This window comes from Lactuca virosa, chromosome 4 (genome assembly GCF_052849685.1).
Source record: "Lactuca virosa cultivar CGN04683 chromosome 4, Lactuca_virosa_CGN04683_v6, whole genome shotgun sequence".
Lineage (NCBI taxonomy): Eukaryota > Viridiplantae > Streptophyta > Magnoliopsida > Asterales > Asteraceae > Lactuca > Lactuca virosa.
Genome location: NC_136429.1, coordinates 66,094,930 through 66,120,961, shown reverse-complemented (window position 1 = coordinate 66,120,961; position 26,032 = coordinate 66,094,930). Strand labels below are relative to the sequence as shown.

The following is a 26,032-nucleotide window of genomic DNA, read 5'->3' as shown; positions in this document are numbered from 1 at the left end:
GTTTCTCTTTGATATTCAAGTTTGCATGTTCAACTAGTGAAAACCTAGATCCTTATTTTTAGGGTTTCATGAATACATAGGATTTGTAGTTATGCTCATAACCCATCAGTGGTATCAAAGTCTAAGATGGTTTTCAGTTGAAATTGATGCAATTGTGAATCGTTCATAGGAGAAGGGAGCAGAATCGTCGTTCTGTTCACAGAACTCAACGAGTTCATATTTGGAACTCGATGAGTTGGCCTAAATCGACGAGTGCATTGCACAAACTTGAAGAGTTGGCCTGTCATATTCCTGTTTTTTCGATTTTGATAATCTTGGCTTGATTATGATTATTACCTTAATTCGTTTTTCTGCCTAAAATTGAATTTTTATTAAAGGTAATTGTATATCCTTATCAAATTTAATTATTTGGTTTAATTTTTAATAAAGATAAAATTAATGGTTAATTTATTTATTAAAAATTTAACCTAGTATTTTTTGAAATGTTTTAAGAAATACCGCTTTGGTTTTGGAATTTAAAAAAGTTTAATTTATTAAAAGATTAAACCCCTAGTATTTTAAAAGTTTAAAATACAACCTTATACTATATAAAATTAAAAGTTTAATATATATATATATATATATATATATATATATATATATATATATATATATATACACATGTATAAGAAAAGTCAGTCTTACTGTTAGTAGGCCGCATTCACGAAGCTGGTCTACAAGGGGAGTTTAAGGAAGTGGCATATAAAAGGACCGCCATTAGGTATCCACTCTTACCCACCGCTCTCATGACTAGTGGAGGGTCGTTAGCCGAACGGGTTTGATAGGACACTAAACTCTCATGAAAAGTATAATGAATTATAAATTAACTAAACCATTTTCTAAAATCCCTTTCTTCGTTACTTTAGGAAAAATTGTGAATTTGATGCTAACCCACGAAATTGCACCTTGCACCTTATTGGTCGTTAGTGGAGCGTGTGTGGTTAACTGCCACACTAATATGACATTAATATTGTTGGCAATGGGTGTATCGTAAATTATCATTGATCGATGGAGCGTGTGTGGTTAACCGGCACATCGATTGGGTTATAAATGACATCGAGAAGTACCAAGCTTATTTGCATGGTTATTCACATCTCTTTTGTGATCCTCAGCATCCCAGTCACAAAGTGAGAGCATAATTGAGATTAAACATTGCATTGAATGGTTCAATGAATCTCATAAGATCTAGGAGTTTCATTAGATTGAAACTGGTAAATGCTTACCTACCTAAAATAGGTTCGAATTTGATTACGACATCCCTCTTCAGAACTCGAATCGAAAATATGGATCCTAGCCTTAATTTAAATTTTGGGTTAATAATTCAGGATTAAATAAATCAACTAACATGAATTCTTTTCTCCCTTTATAGATGTCGATTCAAGACAACAATGGTCTTCCTAATCCTTCTGGAAATAGTTTTCCTTCTCAATCTGAAGATGATCTTTCACAATTTGATCAAGGAGAAAGAATTTTCCCTTCTTCAAATGGTGGAACTGGAAATCATGCTTCTCCAACTCTTCCTCCACCTCCTCCAGTGATTCTCCCCGACCCACGTATTCTTCAACTTGAAAAGTTCAAGGTTACTCAAGCCCTGTTGGCATGCAAACACCTAGATGGAAATTTTGTGTGTGCACATGTTCTAAACATGAAGTCACACATTGACAGATTGGGAATGTTGGGTGTCGTTTTCTTAAGGGATCTGGCCAATGACTTGATTGTAGTTTCGCTTCTTAACTCATATAGTTACTTCATTGAAGACTTCCATGAGAGGGACCACGACGTGACCCTAATTGATCTGACATATTTGCTAATTCCAGCTAAAGCAGAAATACTGAAGAGCACTGGTCAAGCAAATGTGTTTGAAGGATCTGTCTCCCAAAACTCCATGGACAATAACAATAATGGTAGTCCAGAAAAGGTTTATCTTCCCAATTGAAAGGGATCGGCCAAGGTCAAACCGTTTGACCATATGGTAAAGAGAAAAGCCAGTTCTAAGATAGTACCATGTGCTGTTCCTGGGGAGTCCATATGTTTCTATTGCCAATTGAAGGGACATTGGATGCGAAGCTGTCCTATCTACCTGAAAGATCGCAGAGATAATAAAGTCAAGTTGTATGACTCTACTTCATGTACATCCACTATCTAACTCTATTTTATTAAGTTTCTATCCATAGAATCTTATTACATGATGTGATAGTCATATTTTGATGTTTTGCAGGATCTAAGAGAAAGAAGGAAGCTTAAGAATAAGTAAGCTAATTCTGATCGTGAGAGATGGATTTCAACCACATGATTCGATGATCAGAATTGAAGTTGCTGCTTAGGAGTTAGGATAGATTAATAGATTGCTTAGGAAATATGTAGAAACATATTTTTCATATATATTTGCATTGTAATGACAAATTTTTCCGCACATTATCAATAAAGTAAATTTTTCGTTTTATCTTGTTTACTTTAAATATTTCCTTACAATGGTATTTATGGAAATTAGTGGTCATATTTCTATTATTAGCAATGCTAACAGTGGATTTGATTCTTTGTTATAAAACTTATGGTAATGTCATAATTGACCAAGTGAAAAGGGAAATCTCATCACCCAAGTTTCAATTGGATAGAAACTTGGAATCATACAATTTGAATTGTGTGATGTATGAGAATCTTGATCTTTGGAAAATTAAGACTAATTCGTTGATCACATGTTTATGTGAGTCAAAGTGAAGGACTTAAGGATCTAGTACACATTGATGTGGACTATTCAGACCCGCCACAAAGGACGATAAGTCTATTCATCATGATTTACTGATTGTTCAGTAAATATGATTATGCTTCTAAGATTAAGTGTAATTCTGATTCTTTGAAAAGTTTCAAAGAGTGGCAGAACGAATAAGAAGAATCTGTTAGGCAGAAAGATAAAGGTTTCTCTAATCTGAAAGGAAAAGAGAGTACTTTGGTATCGTGTTTTATGATCATCTTAATGATTATGCAACCATGTCACAATTGATCCTTTAAGGACATCTTAGTGCATTTATATGACGAAGAAGAGGATTCGGATATTGTTGAAATGGTTTAATCGAGAGATGAGTCATACTTCGTATCAAATAAAGTTTTAGAGTCATACTCTAGTAACTACAAATCTTATGTAGAAACTTATTTCCAACTAAGTAGGTTTATAACACCTCATGAAATGTGGAGTGGAAATGTTTTCTTACTCTAGCACATTTGGAATTGGTAGTAGTCTTGTTTTGGTTAAAACAAAGGATAAATTAAGACCAATTACATGAAGTATTTTCTTGTCGAGAATCCACACTAGCTTTTAAGTATTTGTTTTTGCTTGTCAAGGATTGTTCCTTGAGAGAAAAACTTATATGTCAAGAAGTCAGTGGGAGTCTTATTGGTCTTGAAGAGTTTCAATGGTCAATCAAGAATAAACCTTTTAGTTATCACTAGCACACGACCTGAGGTTAATAACCTATCGTGTTCAGTTGACACATTGTTGTTTCTATGCACCTTCCAGTTGAGTTGGCAATGCGTGTGAGTTCTGTGGTTCTCATTTGACTGCAAAAGGTAGAGCACGTTGTTCAGTGATAGTACATTGATCAATATGAGTGAGCTGCTTGAGAACTTGGAAGCGCTAGTAGGCCCTTGTGCTACCAGATGGAAAGAAATTAAGAATAAGCAAAGTTCAATCCATGAAAGGAAAAACAAAATTTGATTTTGTTTTGTCCTCAACCTTATCTTATGATTGTAGGTTGGAATTGATAAATTCACATGGATAGGAACACATACACCATAAAATCTAGGTGACAAAAGTTTTCGCTCTAATTATTGAAAAAGATTATGAGGAAACACTTTTGCTAGTAGATTTTGAATCTTATTGATATCATGGTTAGCAGGTGTGTTAATTGCGTTCTCAAATTCATATATGATTACTGCATCCTTTTTCATAGTTCGAATTGTATGAAATGGCAAGTAATAGTTTGAACATTTAGGACTTATCGCTATAAGTTCTAAATGGGTTTAAACACACACATATATGCTATCTAATGAAAGGTGTATGAGCTTGAGAAGTCTGGTAGAAGACTTATCGAAGCATCACGTATCAGAAATCTGAACTTTAGTAAGAAAGTCAATAGTATTGATTTCTAGAAGTCAAGTTGATTTCTGGATACATGTCAAAGCTAGTGAGAGCATAATTGTTGTGCTAGCAAGAATATAATTGTTATGCTAAGTGGGAGCATAATTTTTATGTTAGGTGTTGCATGTTGGCAATACTATTTATAGGAAACAAAGTTTTCAAATTTGCAAGTTGCAAAGTTTGAAAATTGTTTCGCTATAGAAATTTATAGGGGAGAGAGCACTTATAATTCATTTCAAATCTAAAAGTTTAGATTGAAGGATTTTAATGGAACTTAGTCATTAACATATATGAATATCATGTTGAAGTGATTCAACATAGGAAAATTCTATATATGGAAAATATTATAGCAAGAGACTGATCAAGTATCATGTCTTTACATTATGTATCGAATCTCATATGCTTCAAATATAGGATTGATTACATATGCTATGATATTCACTTGTTCTGATTTTTCCAAATGCCTAGGGCATTAAGAGGGAAAAAGGGTTAGAACAAGATGTGACTAAAGTTGTTAAACAATTTTCAAGAACAATCTGAGGTTCGCTGAAGATTGGTTGCTTGTGGACAGTTGGAAGTATAGTAATATTTGGACGGACCATATTGACATGTTTCTGATTGGGATAATTCTTGATCAGGATTGATATTCATATGGGAATATATAAATGTTTTCATAATGGGAGTTGGTTATTGAAATCAATATATGAGTTGAGAAAAAAAAGTTGAGAACGAGGAAATTAATTTGGACCACTCATTTTGAATCAGCTGAAGCACTCCAGTGTATCGGGCCGAAAGAATAGATAATATTCATATATGAATTTATATGAATAAGTGTATACATATATGAATACTTATATCCATATATGAATAAGTATAACGGAAGTGATTATTCATATATTAATATGGTGGCGGTGGGTGGTGGCGGAGTTGATTGTTGTTGGTGGTGGTTGGTTGTGGAGGTGGTGGTTGGTTGCGGTGGTGGTGGTGGTGGTGGTTGGTGACGAAGGGAGGTGGTGTATTTATATATGAAAACATTTTTTTATTTATATTGATATATCAATATTACTCATCCTCCGTCAGCCCTGTACGCCAGAGCTTTTTGCAGCAAAAATAAATAATTGGCTGAGAATGATTCTCTCATTATCAACATTTTCTATTTTTTAATTCAACTTACCTCTCTCTCTCTCTCTCTCTATATATATATATATATATATATATATATATATATATATATATATATATATATATATATATATATATATATATATATATAGGTAGAAGTTCATTTGAGGCCATGCTAATTTTGTGATACATGGGAACGCGATCCTAGCCACTCATCTTGGAGATCAAAAAAATAAAAAAGAAAATTATAAATTGCAAAATAAAAGGAAAAATCCAAATATTATTTTTTTAAATATTATTTTTGTTATTTAATTTATCTAAAAAAATTAAAAAAAGTAAAAATAAAATAAAAAAATCACCTTTTTTTGCGAAATATGAGTGAAATATTCTAATAGAATATTATATTGTAAATAATCAAATCGAATTTTAAGAATGTTAGAATATTATAATATTATACTAAAATATTATAATATTCTACTTGAATTGTTATTTTTGTTAGAATATTATAATATTCTATTAGATTTTTTTGATTATTTATAGCTTAATATTATAGTAGAATGTTCTAATATTCTAAAAATTCGATTTGAATATTTACAGTATCATATTCTATTAGAATATTTCACGTATATTTTGAAAAAAATGGTAATTTTTTTTTAATTTAAAAAAAATTGGATAAAATAAATGACAAAAATAATATTTACAAACTTTTTTCGAAAATTTTCATTTATTTTGCATTTTAAAAACATATTTTTTTATCTTCAAAAAGAATGGCTAAAATTGCGTCCACATATCTTACAAAATATAATGGTCTCACAACCCTCTATATATATATATATATATATATATATATATATATATATATATATATATATATATATATATGTTAAATTTCCTTCACTATTTTTGGTTTTACATGGTAAACATGATATGTGCTGGTATAATTACGTAAAAATTTTCAATTATATAGCAAATCATTTAGATCCAATAATCTTGACGTTGATGCAACCGGGTTGTTTGGAAATGAACAAAAAAAACTTGATGGTTAAAAGAATTGTTGATAAACACCAAAGATATATAAGGATGTGTGTTGAATTATGGGGCATTTGTTATCCTAATTGGGGTTCCTTGTTACAAGTTAATGTATGTATCAAATCGAACTTCCCTTTTATAGGTTCCTCCCATTTGATTTCTGTCGTTATTTCCTTGACCAGAAACCAATCATACACACAAAAGAACAAGCGAGCTAATCATGTATCATTTATGAACAACCCATATGGTGTGTTGGCAGCAAATTTTATTGTTTAAATCATGGTAGGCAAAGCAACAAGTAAAGAGTCATATATGATTGTGGATTTGGTTGATATATATATATATATATATATATATATATATATATATATATATATATATATATATATATATATATATATATATATATATATATATATATATATATATATATATATATATATAAAAGATGGGGTTTAATATATATATATAAAAGATGGGGTTTAATAAAGAAACATAATTAACCAGAAAACTAAGTAACCAATCTTTTTTTCAACATTTAAAGCTTTTTTTTTATAAAAAAAAAACTAAAAATATAGAAATTCATAACTTTTTATCATTTTGCCAATGATATCTAATTCGATAAAAAAATTGTCAAATTCACAGTGTGAATCTGAATTTCACACGGTGAACTCGAAAAATATATAATTTATTTTTTAGAATTCACAATGTGAATTTATTAATTTAGAAATTTTTAGTTTTTTTTTTTTGATAAACAATAACTTTTAAAACTTGAAAAAAAAATTTGGTTTCTTAGAGTACCAATAATTATAGTTACCTATTGAACTCTCTCTCTCTCTCTCTCTATATATATATATATATATATATATATATATATATATATATATATATATACATACATCATACATCATACATCATATCATATCATATATATACTTATAAAACTAACATTTTTTCTTGAATCTCATGCATTTGAAACCCCCATAAAAATTGTCAACACCTCATGCATTTGAAACCCCCACACCCTTTCACCTTCAAAGTAATTAATCACACATAATCTCATTCCAAGAAAATCACACGCTCTATAAGTTCAACACCTCATATCATATCATATCATATCATATCATAATCATATCATATCATAATATATTATAAAGGAAACATTTTTTCTTTCACCACATTCATTTGAAACTCCCATGCATTTTTCCTTTCACCACATTCATTTGAAACTTCCATGATTTTTCAATTTCTTTCTAATAATGATTATAAGTTGGTTAATAAGATTAAATAAATATCAAACCTAAAGTGTAATCATACATAAACTAAATTTCAATATTAAAATAATATATTTACTTCTACTTATAAAGTTATGTTTTTTAAGTTTTTACATATTATACTTAATTTATTAGTTTTAATATATTGTTGGATGTAAAAAAATAACATTTTAAAGCTACAACTTTTGAACAATTTGTATAAAATAATTAAATTATAAACTTAAATATAACATTATAGGACCAATTTAAATATAAATTTTAGTTTAACTTAAACAACCCAAATAATATTTTGTAAATAGTTAAAAGTGATAAATTGTAGTGTCTTTCTAATAATGATTATAATTTGGTTAATAAGGTTAAATAAATATCAAACCTAAATTGTAATCATAAATAAGCTAATGTTCAATATTAAAATAATATATTTACTTCTATTTATAAAGTTATGTCTTTAACATTTAACATATTATACTTAATTTATTTGATTTAATATATTGTTGTATGTAAACCACTATCAATTTAAAGCTAAATGCAAAAACTAAATTATAATATCAGTTTAACTAAAATATTTTCTAAAGATATTTGTATAATCATTAAAAGTTTTCAAATAAGTAACTTAAAATAACTTACAATAACAATAGTAAAAAATAACTCTATATAAATGATTATATATAGGTGGATTTAAGGTGTAGTTTATGAATAGTTTGGATTTGTTGTTTCAAAAAAAAAAAATCAAAAAACAATGTCTCATGTTTTAAATAATTATAATGATAGAAATTAAAACGTTAAGAAAATAAATTTTTAAAAATTAATTAACAATAACAAAAACTATAAATAACATTAAGCAATATATTATATTTAATTTTATTCATGAGTAACTCGCAGGTAGAAGTCATTCAAACGGTTGAGATTTATGCAGTTATAATAGATGTATATATTATCATATAATTCAAAATAATCAATATATTATATCAATTTAATATACGAATTATTATATCAAATTTAAGAACAACGTTATTGTTATATTTAAAAAAAAACATATATTTGTAAAGATTTCAACTATATAGGTGTTTCTACTCAACGCGCAGACATTCGCCTAGTATACTTATAAAGAAGACATTTTTCCTTTCAACACATTCATTTGAAACTTCCGTGGCTTTTCAATTTCTCTCTAATAATGATTATAAGTTAGTTAATAAGGTTCAATAAATATCTAACCTAAAGTGTAATCATATATAAACTAAATTTCAATATTAAAATAATATGTTTATTTTTATTTATAAAGTTATGTCTTTAACTTTTAACATATTATACTTAATTTATTAGTTTTAAAATATTGTTGTATGTAAATCATTATCATTTTAAAGCTACATATTTTGAACAGTTTGGTTAAAATACTTAAACTGTTAATTTAAATATAATATTATGGGGTCAACTTAAATATAAATTTTAGTTTAACTTTAATTACCCAAAGAATATTTTGTAAACTGTTAAAGGTGATAAATTGTAGTGTCTTTCTATTAATGATTATAAGTTGGTTAATAAGGTTAAATAAATATCAAACCTAAAGTGTAATCATAAATAAACTAAATTTTAATATTAAATAATATCTTTATTTCTACTTATAAAGTTATGTCTTTAATTTTTAACACATTATACTTAATTTAATAGATTTAATATGTTGTTGTATGTAAACCATTATCTGTTTAAAGCTACAACTTTTGAACAATTTGGATAAAATATTTAAATTGTTAATTTAAATATAACATTACATAGTCAATTTAAATATAAATTTCAGTTTCACTTAAAAAAACTCAAATAATATTTTGTGAATAGTGCTAAATGCAAAAACTAAATTGTAATCTCAATTTAACTAAAATATTTTCTAAAGATATTTTTATAATCATTAAAAGTTTTCAAATAAATAGCTTACAATAACAATAGTTAAAAATAGCACTATATAAATGATTATAATTTTACTTTTAAAAACAAAAAACAATGTTTGATGTTTTAAATAATTATAATGATAGAAATTATAACGTTAAACTAATAAATTTTAAAAAATTAATTAACAATAACAACAACTATAAATAACATTAAATCATATATTATTTTTTATTTTCATTCATGAGTAACCCGAGGGTAGAGGTCATTCAAACGACATTATTCAAAATAATCAATATGTTATATCAACTTAATATATGAATTATTATATCAAAATTAACAACAAAGTTATTGTTATATTTAAAAAAACATATATTTGTAAAGATTTCAACTATATAGGTGTTTTTGCACAACGCGCAGACATTCGCCTAGTATCTTATAATAGAGGCATTTTTCTAAGTACTACATTGATGTGAAACTTATGTCTTTTCATATTTCTTTGTAATAATGATTTTTAATTACCATTTAAGAGTTTTATACTTAATGGTACTTATGACACTAATTGATTAATCTTGGTATATATATAGTTCATATTGGTAGATTATTTTGGTATGATTTATAACTTTTTGGGTGATTGTATGGTAGATTGGAAGCTTCAAACAAAATGATTTATGTGAAGAAAACAAATTTTTTTCAAGGTCTATTTTTATATTATGCATGTTCGTCTTTCGAACAAAAATATTGATTTGTTTTATTTAACGTTTTAACATGATTTTTCTTTTACAGGTAATATTGTTTTATATATGAAAAAAGTAAGCGGAATATGATTTTCTTCATTGTATGACAACTAACTGATGATGAACAAATCCGAGCACAATAACTAAAGACTATCTCATTATGTTTGGAAAATAACTTAAGATGAATTTCTTTCTCTTAATTAATAATTTATTTAAAATAACTGATTAATAATATTGAGTTTTTTTAATATGAAAGTTTAATTAATTTTGTAACTGTGGTTCCCACGGGCTATAAACTAATATATATATATATATATATATATATATATATAGTAATAAAAGAGTAGTTCTTTTGCCATGTGTCATAATATTAAACCTCCTAATGAATGTGATGTCACTTGTAAATCTATTAATTCTCCATGTTAAATTTTAAAATATTATTGTTTTCATTAATTCACAAATAGAAACTGTCGAATATATATTGAAAATTAATTTCACATATTTATTTGAATCAACGATTATAATTTTACATAACTAATAAAAATATCTTTTAATTAATAATTTATTTAAAATAACTGATTAATAATATTGAGTTTTTTTACTATGAAAGTTTAATTAATTTTGTAACTGTGGTTCCCACGGGCTATAAACTAATATATATATATATATATATATATATATATATATATATATATATATATATATATATAATAGTAGTTTACCCGCACAAAGCTGTGGCGAATAATTTCATTGTGCCGACTGGCTTCTGAATGTTCTATTTAGAGGGCAGCATATAGTTTGGTCTTGTGAATTGTTTCCTTTTGGGTTGACGACGAATAATTTATGGACTGTAGTCGGCTATCCAAAAAAAAACCGAAATTAAATATATTGTTAAATATTGTTTATGTTTAAACATTTAAGTTAATGTCAAATTATTTCTTAGAAATTTTGATTTACACTTAATAATAGTTAAATTATTTATATTTGTCATTTTAAACCAATAATTGTCGTCATTAGCGATTGTTATAAATATACATAAGTTGATATAGATTTAAATTGTCATTTGCATTTCATCACTATTTCACATGAATAACTAAATATTTAACTATCTTTTATCTAATAATTAAAAAAATACATTTTTGTACTAATCAATATTATTTTCTGTATTCCCAGCATATATGATAATTATCCTATTTTTATTATTAATAGAAGCAATGAGTACGATTAAACAAATTATGTGGATTATTCTTGCTTCACACACGTGTTTACTTATAGTATCCAAGTAAATATCAAATATGATTAACTCTACGAAATGATGTTTTTTAATTGTAAAAGGTCTCACAAATTGTGCCCACTCAAAGAAAACGACATTAGGCTTTTTTCTCTCTACAAACAAATTGTTGTGTTTGTTTGTATTACACAAAATGTAATTTAAATACAATTAAAGTTGAAGACATAAATTGAAAGCCATGCACATTTGTTGTTGTAACATACAATGTGCATATTAAGTATTATTAACAAACGGTTTACCTTACGACATATATAAAATAATTTTCCAACTTATTATCAAGTTAAGTTTTATAAAGCATAAGGACCTCTTATCTCTTATTAATTTTCAAAAAAGTACAACTTTAATCCTCTATTTTATATTTTGTTTTTAGTTCCAGTTATATATTCATATTGCCATCTAAAATCAAAAAACATTACAACTATTGTATAGATAAGAGGAAGCTAAATTCACATGTCATACATTTTTAATAGTTTTTTAGTAATTTTATAAGCAAATAGTAAATTACATTGATGATCATAATTTCAGTAAATATCAATGTGTTATTGTTAAGATTATATGTGTTGTGTCAATTAGTTGTATTTCAGAATTTTGTATATGTATTCCGATTCCGAAATGGGCCTGTCCATCTTCGGAATCTTAGCTTAGTAGGTCTATAAATAGTGCATTGTTCCTTTATTTTGTACCGTCCTTTTTGTAACTGTTTCTGCACTCATAGAATAGTTCCTTGTTGCGAACTGTTCTTTGTGCTTATTAATACAGATTGAGCTTATTTCATTTTATATTATTCTTGTTCATTAAATCACTTTCATATTTCATACTGAATATAGAATCTATCGGTCTTATCGATTGGTATCAGAGAAGGAAATGATGTAATCAACCACTATTCTTCTGTCGAGCGAAAGAGGGTTTTCGTTTAGGGGTTTTCAAATTTTTTTCAGATTTGTTTTTGTGTTATCTCAATCATTTCCGCAATTTGCACTTATATCTTTGCAAATCAATTGTTGATCACAGATCTGATTTCCGTATTTTTCCATGAACTCGATTTTTGGTTACATATCTGGTTTATATTCAGTTTTTGATTGAAATCTCTCAAAATGTCAAAGGACGACCTTCATTCATTCTCATTCAATCTTCCCAGTAGTATCGGATCAAATACTAGGATTCCAATCCTTTTCCTAGAAGATTATGAAGTCTGGGCTCTTCACTTTGAGGATTACGTGCTTGGGATTGAAAATCATGGGTCTAGCATTTGGCATGCTATGACTGTGGAGACATACAAGTATTCCAGAAATAAAGAAGAGGTTAAAACTCAAGATCAGTACGATACTATTGTTGATGATGACACAAAAACCACTAGCGATGATAAGGAGAAGAGAATGTGCAAACTGAAGGCTATGCGAATCATCAGATTTGCCCTCCCTCCAAATACTTTCGTTTGGTGAATTCGTACGATACTGCCAAAGGGATTTGGGACAGAATGAAGGAGTTGTACTCAGGTGATGACGAGGTGGAACATTCCCTGTAGACTACGTCATGTTAGAATTTGGGTCATTCGTACAAAAGCCAGAAGAGAATCTCGAACAGACAGTCAATCGATTCAATCATCTGTTGAGCAAGATGCTAAAGTACAACCTTCAGAGAAAAGTCGTTGAAGAGAAGGTTACTTTCATGAATGGTCTCAGATCTGAATGAAAGTCAATTGTCTCAACTGTGAAAGCTCATGAACAATTCAAATATTACTCCTTGGTGAAACTGGTTGGGATTCTGAAATCCCATGAAGAAGAAGTTACAAAGGAAGCAAAGCTGGTTTCAAGTGTTGGATCATTGTCGTTAGTTACGAAAGGTGATAAGCAGGTGAAGTCAATTGTTGATGATTCCGAGTTTGATATCTCCGATGATGAACTCACAAAATAAGACAAGCCGTTAATGGTGTCCAATCCGAAGAAGTTCTAGAAAATGAATTTCTCTCGATTCGGAAACAAATACAATCCATGAAACTCTAGCTGTGAGAATCCGAGAGAAGAAAATTACAAGAGCTTTCAGAACGATGAAGAGAAGAAGGAGAAGAAATTGTTGGGTGACTCTGGATACGATTGCAACTACTGTCATGTTAAGAATCACTTTGCGAAGGAATGCATGTTGAGGAATCAGAACGAGAAGAAGGAGAAAGTGAAGGATGAGGCTAACTATGTTCAGAAGATTGAGGATCTCCGAAAGCGGGCAACAACAAATGCCAAACCAGTAAGACAACGATGATGGTAAGGTAAAGGTGTGGTCAACAGATTCTAAAGATGATGAAGTTAGAACGCCAACTCATGGAGAATGTCCGGTGGTGAAATCAGAAGAGAGTGGATTTGCTGGAAGGTGTCTGGTGGTGAAGAATGTTAATTTTGAAGCAAAGGGTTATGCAATGGATGGAGGAAAAGCCACGGCCAACTGTTTTACCACGTAGTAAATCAAGGAGCATGTCAGTGAATGCGAACGTGTTGTGGATAAGATACATTCCATTCTTAAATCTCTTAATATCCCTGCATCTCGTTATGATTCTGAACTGAATGAGTTACGTTATATAATTTCTGACGTTAGCGATAGTTTAAAAACGAACTCGCATAAATAATTCTAATCTGAATGATAATCTCAGCATTGTAACTTTTAGAAATGAGGAGAGGAGAATAAAAATAGAGGCGTTGGAAGTAGAGCTGAATAGAACGAGAGACGATGTGATTTTACTTAAGAGAGACAGTCGAGTGATTTTGAAACAAAGAAACATATTCTGTCTAATTGCTAAACGTCTGTATTTTAACATTTTTTAGTTGCATTTCAAAGGTAAAGTTTGTAATAGTTTGCATAAAATGATTTTACCTTTCCTTGAGTTAAAAGAAGATGAAATTGATGTAGAATGCTATAAATGTGAATCTATTGTTTCTTCATGAGATGAGGTTTCTGATTCGTATAAAGTTGGACTTGAGAAAATTAAAGAATTCATCTAGTCCAAAGAAAACAAAAACATGTTGAAAAATGTTTTAACTAAAGAAGATCAAAACGAAATATCAAGGAAGACTTCACAGAAGTTTTACTCATTGTGCGAGAAATTAAGCTCGGATAATAATCTCATTTATGAGAATGTTCTGAATTTGATGAAATTGAAATGAGTGAAATTTTTGTCGATGATGAAATTGATTGTTCTGCTTTTTTGAAAGAAATTGATGAACCAGAGAAAAATTTAATTTTTGAAGATTCAGTTGAATTTATTCAAATTGTTGAAAATCCAAGTTCTTGAAAACGAAAGCAACTGTTTTCCCAAGAATTCAGAAAACTCCTAATCAAGATTTTGTAAAATCAAGACTGAAAAAAATAATACTTCTGAATTAACGTCCATTGTTGCTTCTGATAATGCAAAAGGTTGTGAAGAACACTTTTGCTCAAAATCAATTGACAACGCAAATGAAACAAAAGGTCTTTCGGAAATGACCTCTTGGAAATCTAAAGGCAAATACGTTTCAGAACCTCTGGATCGTATGAACAATGGTTATGATATGGTAGGACCAAGTGGTACAAAAGATGTATCAAGTGATTCTTCGTTTGAAAAGCGTGATTTTCCTCAAAAAAAAAGCAAAATTGAAAGCACCTATTCGGAAATAAATTGTGGAAATCATTGAAAGAAAAAGGCAAATGAATGCTCGATATAAAAAGAACTTAGCCAAAAGAAAACAATTTTGGAAGAAAATAATGAATTCTAACCAAAGTTCTGTTTGTTCACCAAAATCTCCAAATAAGAATAATATGTCTCAAAATGAGAAACCAAAATCAAGTGGTTCTCCAAAAACTCAATTTTCAAAACAGGGTGTTAAAACAAAAGATGTTTATGTCAAAAAAGAAAGTTGTTTCCACACCAGAAGTTACTCTTGAAGAGTGTGAATCAAATATGAAAAAGGAAGAAAATGATTTTGTGGAAAAGATGTCTTCACATTACAAAAAGTATATTAATAATGAAACAAACCCTATTGAAATAAATCTTTGTGATAACAAAATGGAGGTTTACAAATTGGAGAAAGGAGCAAACAAGACTTTGATCAGAAAATCCTTTTGGGTAGATAAAACAAATGTTTATCCAATTAAAACAAAATTCTCACAAGTACCCAAATCGGTTTGGGTTCCTAAATCTCATTAATTTTGCAGGTAATGCGTGACAAACAGTACGATTCAGAATGGTACATAGATAGCGGCTGTTCGCGTCACATGACTGGAAGGAAATCAAAACTGAGAGAGTTTCAGACATTAAAGGATGGTGGAAAAGTGAAGTACGACAAGAACGCAACTGGTGAAATAAAGGGTTACAGAATAATAACCAATGGCGAATTCACAATCCAAAAGGTAGCATATGTTGAGGGTTTACAACATAATTTGATCAGTGTTTCGCAACTGGTTGTAAGTACATGGCTTAAGGTTTCCTTTGACAATGAAGGTTCAGAAATCATCGAGAAGAAAACAAAAGTTGTTCTTCTTGACAAAGAGATGGACAAAAGTTTTCAAACACATATGAAGACAACACTCATACCACACTCATAAATGTTCAATTGATTCTAATCCTTGATAACTAATAACTAATCTCTTTATGAACTAATCATGCCTTCTAAACCTGATACTTTATCTGAGTGATCAAATTCTTACTCACGAACATGTCTGATGTTTTCAAAGGAAACTACCTACCACAATAAATTTTGAATCGATAACCCCACATACTCAAGCTGCAAATTCCTCTGACTCACGATGTAGAAGCCCGAAGAAGAATTCGTTCCATGAACCTCTAATTAGAATACCTAGTTCTCCTTCACTTAGGGTTCGAACTACCATCGACTATAGTTCAAAATTATAAAAATACTTAACCTGCCCAACCAAAACATAACATCCTTGATTCCCAAAGTGCATAAAACAGAAGATATAAATCTTTTGATAAGAACCAGCTACCTCCAGGGGAAACTCCTAATCCCAGATTGACACCATGGAACCTCCCACTACATCACCACCCTGATCTTGGCCCAACCGACCTATATACCATTTTGATTGATGGGGTATCCAAAGAACTAAACCCCATACAACCAAAACTCACATCTGAAGAATTAGCATACAACCTCCCCCTCCTCACAACTTCAAGAATCTCATTGGTGATGCACAAGCAGTAATTCTGATAGTCCGAACATAACACAAATTCTTTAACTAGCAATAAATGAACTAACCACACATCTTTCCTACAAATTCCCATCAAAAAACTTATCACAAGAATCAACATAAATATAATAGGCATTATTCTCATAACTGGGACACATCAGCAACAACGACAAATGTTAGTCCCAAAATCACCTCTATTTATTACCTGAAACAATCAGCATGAACATGACGTGTATGATTTCAAAGTAAGCAAACCATTATTCTCTCCTTTTATAGTCTCGACTAAAATAACTCCCTTGCCCATACTTGGAAATACTTCGATGCATCCGTACAACAAAAACCTCTTGCACTTTCCCATACTTGTTACGGAAACCACAACTTCCCAGATCATCCTAACGAATTTCCAAAGCCTTAAGTCTTCCACTTCCAGTGGTGCCTGAACCAGTTCTTGCTCTCCCGACCCCTATTGGGCCCACATCACAAATCTAAATCATATGACCAATCTCTCTCTATTATTCCCTCGAAGATAGGAGGCATAAATCTAACCCTAATGCAACAATCGGTAACTCCAATCATTAGTTTGCCAGCATTAACAAGGATACAATCCCCATGTCCATTGTCACTATCACTTCCTCCTTAAGTCTTGCGAATCCCATTGATAATAATTCAAAATAACTTTTATATCTTCAGAATCAACCATCTCGTGCAAGTCCGTAACCTTCAGACCCAAACCATCATGGCCACCAGGCCTGAACCAAAACCGAGATCATCCTTGACCTTTATAACCAAAAACACATTACTGAAAAATACAAAAAAGAATAAAACAAAACATGTTGCCAAACCACAATGTCCACCCTCAATTAGCTCCTTGGTAACCTTTTTAACTCTTCTTGATCCTCCTACGAATCTTGTGATTTCGGTAGTACGGGTCTTATACCACATTACATACCTATTTATACTCATATTAAGAGTTGTCTTAAAGTTCCTAGGTCACACCACCCAACAACTACTAACCGTTCTAATCATGTATACCCAGGATCGAACAAGTACACACCACTAACCTTCGTAGATTATCCTTCTAGGATTTCTCTTAAGCATGTGCCCATACTAGCACATTCTAACATTTATCCTAGGTCACTAGGAATTCTCACCCCACCCTCCTATTAGATGTTGAAGAAATTTATACCAATGTCAACTAACTATCTTACGAATACAATTATATGAAACAAAAATTAAACGATATTTCGACTGAAAAGATCCTGCACTACAACGGTTAGACTCAAACAAGAGTTGCATAATAGGGCCAAGTTAAACATTCTAAGACTATTTAATATTTGCGGCATCCAATCTAACACATTTGATTAATAGTTAATTAATATCAATATAGGTTTCACATAACACAAAGCAAGCATCATTTGAGAACTAAATACATCATGCAAGGCATCCAAAAGATCATGCCATTCTAACATGCAATTCCTGAAAGATCCTTAGCCTGTACACAAGCATATCTATCTAAGAATTCACATAACATGCATAAAAATGCATCTCTCCCAACCAGGCATTCTAGCATGCAACCCTGAGCAGATCCTTAGCCTAACTTTTAACATCTAATTCACAATATAACATCAATAACATATCAAACATGTATGGATATTTTAGGAATTTCCTATTTGATATCCGACTAATTTCATACATCACATCCTTTTTCTTTTTGGAAAACCTTTTTAGAAAAAAACAATTTGTAAAAATATTATCTCAATGCTCAGTTTGAGTTTAGACGCACCCAGTGATAGCCCAAATCGCTCAAACCAAAGCTCTAATACCAACTTGTAACGTCCAGTTCCTACTGTAAATATTTCATTTAATATTAAAAGCATTTGTTCCAATTCCAACTTCAGATATCTAAATTAAACCATTTGTTTCAAAACATTAATCAGAGTATAGACATAAAAGTTATTAAGTATGGAAGTCTTCAATGGTTGTGATTCAATCAGGTCACGCCCTTCTTTTTTCTACTAGCATAACCTAAAACAATTTAAACTTAAAAACGTAAGTACAGATCTTAGTGAGTTCCCCAAGATACCACATACATCACAAATAATTGTCCTAAGTATTGCATCCCGTCCTGAGTATTAGACGCCTTCCTAAAGAATGGGCCCCATCCAACAAAGTATAACAACGGGACTTGCCCAAAAAGCACATAAACAGGCCCTATCCAACCATCATATAAACATACTAGCAAGAGTCACAAATACAACAAGCGTACAATGGCACCCCGTGTCCAATCATTGTATAGTGAGAAAACTCACATTAACTAAACAACATAAGCTCAATAGCAACCTCAACAACAAAAACAACTAACACAAGCTACCTAAAGCCAAAGCAGAACCAGTCCTTAGACAAACACTCAATTCTGCTAGAGTTTGACCAAAACTTAAATTAGTCAAAAAGTCAATGGGAAACGGTCAAAGTCAACGGTCCACCGTGCCGCAGCCAAACCATTTAACCACGACATGGTCATAAAAGGATAACACAATCGTGTATTCACACTAACAGGCGCTCATTAGAAAATCCATAACCTGCATCACATCCCTGAACAATCGCGTCGCGGTTGCCCTAATCTAACAACATGAAGACGACTTAATCCATTAAGTCTAAGTTTCCAACTTTCTGATCTAGATCCAAATGATATCTTAATGGATAAATTTTCCAACTGTATCCATTCCAACATTCTAAACCAACTAGATCTAAAACCCAAGTTGATTAAAAGTCCAAAAGCCCACTTTCTTTGTGCATGGAGTAAAGAGAGCTAATGAATGCTCTTTAAACTTGACCAAAAGGTCATATCTAAAGTCTAATATTAATCTAAGATCATGGAGTTGTCCTAACTCCCAAGTTCAAACCATAAAGAGATCATACCTTCATAAAAATGGAAAAAAAACACCCAATACACATGGATCTAAAGTCGAAAACCAATAAAGCTTGAATCTTTGGAACATACCAAGGTCCAGAAGACGAATGTGGGCTTATCTTATCAGTTGCAAAACTTTAAAACCAAGTCTTTTAATAACAGAACACTCCTAAGGCATAAAAACACAAGAACACGGATGATAGAAGATATGAGGAGCTCAATATATGAAAATGGATGCTATGGTTTGCTCCCAAGGAGCTCTCTGATGTGATGGAGGCAAAAAAATGACCTCAAACATGGAGATAGAGCCTTTCAATACGAAGGAAAACCTTATCTTACGGTCTTGGACTACATAGCTCACCATGCTGTGGTAACCTTCTTACCACGTCATGGTGACACATTTCTTAAATTCAATTCCAACTTCAAACAATCATAAATTTTTTGTTCTAAACCCATTTTTAGTTATCTTCAAATTAACAAGAATGTATCAACAAGCTCCACAATCATATCCAATTACTTTTGACTTAATGTATAAAGAACTTGATTCATTAATACATGTAAAAAGTCCAAACTATCATTTTTCCCATTTTACCCCTTTTGGCTCCAATGCAAAATCAGGGGATTAAATCACCTAACCAATATTATCAACATCTAATAAGGCCCAAACTATATCCCTTGAAGCCTTATACCTTTACTCAATCAAATTATGATTTGTTATCCCGAAACAAGAAACATCCTAAAATTGGATGTTACACACCACCTCCGCCACCAAGCACCACAACCGCCATATTTAGATATGAGCAATCACTTGTGAATAGACGTATAATTATTCATCCATGAATATAATTATTTATATATGAATAAGTATATGAATGTTATCTCTTTCGTTGTCCTGGTTTAATGGAGCGCTTAAGTGGCATATTAGAAATGAGTGACCCATATTCATTTTCTCATTCTCTTTGTTTCTCTCTCTCTCTCTCTCTATATATATATATATATATATATATATATATATATATATATATATATATATATATATATATATATATATATATATATATATATATATATATATTTATATAGAGAGAGAAAGAGAAAGAGAAAGAAAGATAGAGAGATAGAGAGATAAATAGAGATAGAGAAAGGTTCAAATAAGAATAAAAAAGGTTGAGAATGCTGTGGTGGTGATAGTAACATTGGTGGTAGAAGTACCGAAGGTGGAAATATTGTAACTACTTGATGGCGGAGGTGGTGTGTAAGACTTGTGTTTTCAATTTGATCAGTTAAAGACTTGAAGGAGTCAAAGATAAGGTTTTGAAGAAAAACATTATGCCACAACGTGGTATATTGATAACCTCTATGTGGCATCACACTTAAATGAGCATCGTATCCGGATGGGTACCACAACGCGATAAGATGTTGGATACAATGTGGTGGCTGTTGCATCCCAAGCCCATGAAATTTAGGGTTTCCTCCATATTAAAAGACTCTAACTCTTGGTCTAGGTCATTTACTTTAGCCTCCATTCTCCTAACTCGAAATCCTAGCCCCACTTGAGTGTTCTTTATGGTTGTGTGATGTTGTTGAAGTTTTATTCCTTGAACTATATCTTAAGAGAAGAAGGCGGTGTGCTTGTTGGTTGAAAGGTGGTATCTACTTCAGATCTTGCATCTCCTACATTTTGTGGATCTTTGGAAGGTATAAAGCTTCCACCTTTATCATTCTTGTTTCTAATATCATGTTTTGAGTTCCTTAGAAGGGATATTCTTGGAGTTTTAAGCAACTCCAGAACCTTAGACTTACTTGATAACCATTTCTAGGCTTAACTTGGTGGAAAATGTGTTAGGTTATGGTCCCCTATGAAACATGCAAAAGTTTTGGTTATTATGAGGGCCTAATTGATAAAGTTGGAAACTTTCTCCATTAAGTCATTGTAAAGGACCAGATCTGAAGTTATGGGCTTAGATTTGTAAGGATTAAGCTCTTAATGAAGAAAAGAACATTATTCTAGAAACCATGATGTGGCCAAGGAAGGCCCACGACGTGGTGGTATCCTCCATGTCGACTGTTTTTCCTGACAGGCCCACGACGTGGTGAGTCTTCTCACTATGCCATGTATGCTATTTCATATCCTTTGCATGTTTGGATGGTGGTACTGTTAGAGTATATGCATGCTAGTTAACTAGGATAAGTCCTTGTTATGCATGTGCAGTATAGGACACTTGGTGTCATGGTATGCTAGACTGGTAGGATCTTGCATGTTGATTGTATGATACTGTTAGGTGTCATTATATTTGACTAGGATAATTCCTTTATATGTATGTACAGTGTAGGACACTTGGTGTCATGTTATGCTAAACTGTCCTTGTGACTTTTGCATGAAAGATTATGGTTGGGTCACAACACATGTATGAAAGACCGTGGTTGGATCACAACACCTGTATGAAAGACTGTGGTTGGATCACAACAAATTTATGAAAGACTATGGTTGAACCACAACACTTGTATAGTTTTGAATGGTCAGGGTAATGATAGTTTCAAATGGTCATTGAGTGGTTACCGTAGGAGTCTTATGAAGTCTAAGTTAGATAGCCTAAAAACTCTCGGTCCAAAGTCGTATTGCATGGTTCTTTTTTGATTTATTGCTTTTGGGTGGACCACCTGTTCGACTATCTTTCTGATCCCTGACTACATATTACTTAATGTATTGTATGAAAGACTAGGATCTGGCCCCTAACACTCGTATGTAACACCATGATTTGGCGTATGGAAGGATGTGCAGTAAGACTATGATTTGGCCCATACGCTTCCACTTGAGGTTGGAATAGACTCGTTAGAGCTGAAGACTTTGTGTGGCATGCCATTAGGAGAGTTGGCAGGTCGACGCTAGAGATGAAGACTTTGTGTGGATGCATGTATGATGAAATTGTTGGATTAGTGTCTAAGTCCATAACTATAATTGGTATGTACTTGACCCGATTTGGCATGGTACATTTGGGTTGCATGGCATCGGAACAATTTGGATAGACTTTTGTGAGAAAAGGATATTTATGATTTATTAATATATTATAAGTTCTAATATATTAATATGAAATCATATTATTTAATTAGTATTGATCAAGAATTAATTTGGAATTAATTCTGTGATCAAAAGATACTAACTAAATATATGGGGATTGATTATGTAAATCATTCATTCTTATATGTGGGCTTATGATCCATAGTTCTTCATGTTGGGCTAAACCCATGGGGTAACCCATGGATACTCCATGGAGGTTAAAACCCATAGATCATGAGGAATATGGAAAGTCATGAGTTACATGGTGAAACCCTAATAGCCACAATATATAAAGACCCCATAGCTCAAGAAATCAGCCCTAAGGATTCAAATGAGAGGGCTAGCCGATTTTGAGCATAATAACTTTTCTCTCAAGTTATTCCAAGTTGTCGGTGGTGTTGTGTGAGCTATTTGAGGTGTCACACTTGGGGCACTAGGCTCTTAAGCTCCATGGAATCAAGCTACAACAAAGAGGTATGTCATTCTACTAGATTCTTGTATTATATATACTTTATATTATGCTAGTTAGGATGAAACCTTGGAATATTGAATATCTGCATGTATAATAGAGAAAACATAGAACCAATGTTTATAGGGTTGCATGTACACCATAGGAGTGTTAGATTGCTCAAAACCCAACAGTGGTATCAAAGCCAAGGCTTGTCTTCACTTATACTTGATACAAATTGCTGAAAAAATCGATTTTATGGCTGTCTGGACTGTGGACTCGCCGAGTCCATGAACAAAATCATCCTACTCGTCGAGTAGGTTCATACACTCGATGAGTAGGAGGCCCAGAGTGCAGATTTTCGACTTTTAAGGCTGGAATTGGACTAGAATCATTACCCTAAGCTGTTTTTGAACTTATAAACCTGTTTTTGATGTGGTAATGATCATTCTAATCCAATTCAAAAGATAATTGTCGGTAGATTTATGTTTTGTGTTAGTTTAATGGTTAGGCTAATTACATGAAAATCGTTTGATTTGAATTGTCTTGTTCATATGAGTTTAATCTAGATCATAGTTTTTCTTGACATGTTTGTTTGTTTATTAGATGATCTAAATGGTCTTTAATGGATTCCGTAACTTGTCCTCAAGTTATGGAAAACCAAAATTTTTTCTTTAAAAGAGGTTTTAAAGCCATAGGTTATAGAAACTTGAAGAGTCTTTTTCCATAAATTGTTTTATGACATCCATAACTTGTCCTCAAGTTATGGATTTTCAAGAGTCTTGTCATTAAAACCATATTAAACTCATATGTTATGGATTCCAAAAGTTTTTTTTGAATTGTTCAAAACTTGCCCTCAAGTTTTGGAATTTGTAAAGCTACCCCCCATGTATACTTTAGTTCCAAACCCTAGAATTTTAAATAGTTTAAAATTCAACCCTTATACTATTATATTATTATAGGTTATATATATATATATATATATATATATATATATATATATATATATATATATATATATATATATATGTATAAGAGTAAGTCAGTCTTACCGTTAGTAGGCCTCATTCACGAAGCCGGTTTATAAGGGGGGTATAAGGTTGTTGCCTATAAAATGACAGCTTAATGGGTGTCCACTCTCACCCACCGCTTCCTTGACTGGTGGAGGGTCGTTCGCCGAACGGGTAGGACAAGGACTATAATTCTCATTAAAAGTATAATGATAAATATAAAGTAACTAAACGTTTTATAAATTCCCAATGTAAGTTACTTTAGGAAAATGTGAAATTGGTGCTAACCCATGAAATTATACTTTGTACCTTACCAAGTCGTTGGTGGAGCATGTGTGGGTAACCGGCATACTAAGATGGACTAGTAAAAGTAGCAAAGGGTGACTTAATGTTTATCATATATCGGTGGAGCGTGTGTGGGTAACCGGCACATCGATTAGGTGATAAAATTAAGGGTACCAAGTTAATTTGCAATTTTGCATGGTTATTCACACCTTGTTTGTGATCCTCGGCATCCCAATCACAAACTTGAGAGGGCACAATCGAGATTTAAACATGCCATTGAAAAGTTCAATGAATCTCAAAAGATCTAGGAGTTTCAATCCAATAAAAACCTAATACCTATTTCGTTTTTCATGGTGGAAATTGGTGAATCGTCATTCGCCTACCTTCAAATATTTTATAGCTTGGATTACGACATCCCTCTTCCAAGTTATAAAATATTGTTTTTGGTCCTAGCCTTAATATTTCAGATTGGGTGTTATATTAAGGACTTAAATCAACTAACTTGAATTTCTCCCATTGTAGATGTCTAGATCAGACAACTATGATCTTCCCAAATCTCTTGGAACAAGCTTTCCTAATGAAGATGATGTCCCGCGATTGGATCATGGAAATCATGCTTCTCTTCCTCCACCTCCTCCAATTATTCTCCCTAACCCACAAATTCAAGGTCACTTAAGCCCTATTGGCAAGCAAAGTCTGTGTGTGCTCACATGTTGGTGATGAATTCATATGTATAGACAGGCTGGGAGAGTTGGGTGTCAAAGTCTTGAGGAAGTTGGTTGTTGACTAGGTTCTTCAATCACTTCCTAAGTCACATAGTGAGTTCCTTTGGTTGTTGACTAGGTTCTTCAATCACTTCCTAAGTCACATAGTGAGTTCCTTTGGTTGTTGACTAGGTTCTTCAATCACTTCCTAGGTCACATTTTGATGTTCTGTAGAATCAAAGGAAAAGAGATGAAGCTTAAAAGAAGAGTAAGCTGACTCTGATCACGAAGATGAATTTCGATCGCATGGTTCGAAGATCAGAATTTGAGCTGCTGCTTAAGAGTTATGATAAATTGCTTAGGAATAGATAACAACATGTTTTTCATTTGTAAATACCTTGTAAGGATAAGTTTTTTCCGCAAGTTTTAAAATAAAAGAAAATTTTTTGTTTTTATTTATTTTAAGTTTCCTTACAATGGCATTTCTGAAAAATTGTTGTTTATATGATTCAATTAATAGCAATGTTGGAGAATGAATTTGATTCCTTCGTGGTAGTGTCATAATTTACCAAATAAGAAATGATTCTCATCACCCAAGCTTCAGTTAGATAGAAACTTGGAATCTTGCAACCGGTATTGTATGATGAATGAGAACCTTTCATCTTTGGAAAATTAAGACTGATTGCTTGTTCACATGTATATGTGAGTCAAGTGAAGGACTAAAGGATCGAGTATACATTCTTGTGCACTGGTCAAGTCCACCACAAAGATCGATAAGACTATTCGTCATGATTTACTAAAGTTTAGTAAATATGGTTATACTTACAAGTTTAAGTACAATTCTGAAACATTGGAAAAGTTTCAATGTATGGCAGAAAGAATGAGAAGAATCAAATTAGGCAGAAAGATAAAAAGTTTCTCAAATTTGAAAATATAGGA

At 31.4% G+C, this 26,032-nt stretch overlaps 1 protein-coding gene across 1 annotated transcript; it reads left to right on the top strand.

Annotated features, from left to right (window-relative positions):
- The first annotated feature begins 15,301 nt into the window (after positions 1–15,301).
- On the top strand, positions 15,302–16,077 carry LOC145104573 (uncharacterized). Its single transcript, XM_079041796.1, has 2 exons — positions 15,302–15,598; positions 15,688–16,077. The coding sequence occupies exons 1-2, from the start codon at positions 15,302–15,304 to the stop codon at positions 16,075–16,077; spliced, it is 687 nt and encodes a 228-aa protein (XP_078897922.1).
- The last annotated feature ends 9,955 nt before the right edge of the window (positions 16,078–26,032 follow it).

What these genes read in the sequence shown, in the direction of transcription:
- LOC145104573 (XM_079041796.1), top strand. Translation starts at nt 15,302, where the DNA reads ATGAGAAACCAAAATCAAGTGGTTCTCCAAAAACTCAATTTTCAAAAC. An exon ending in TGATCAGAAAATCCTTTTGG is followed by an intron (nt 15,599 to 15,687) that starts GTAGATAAAACA and finishes TTAATTTTGCAG; the next exon opens with GTAATGCGTGACAAACAGTA.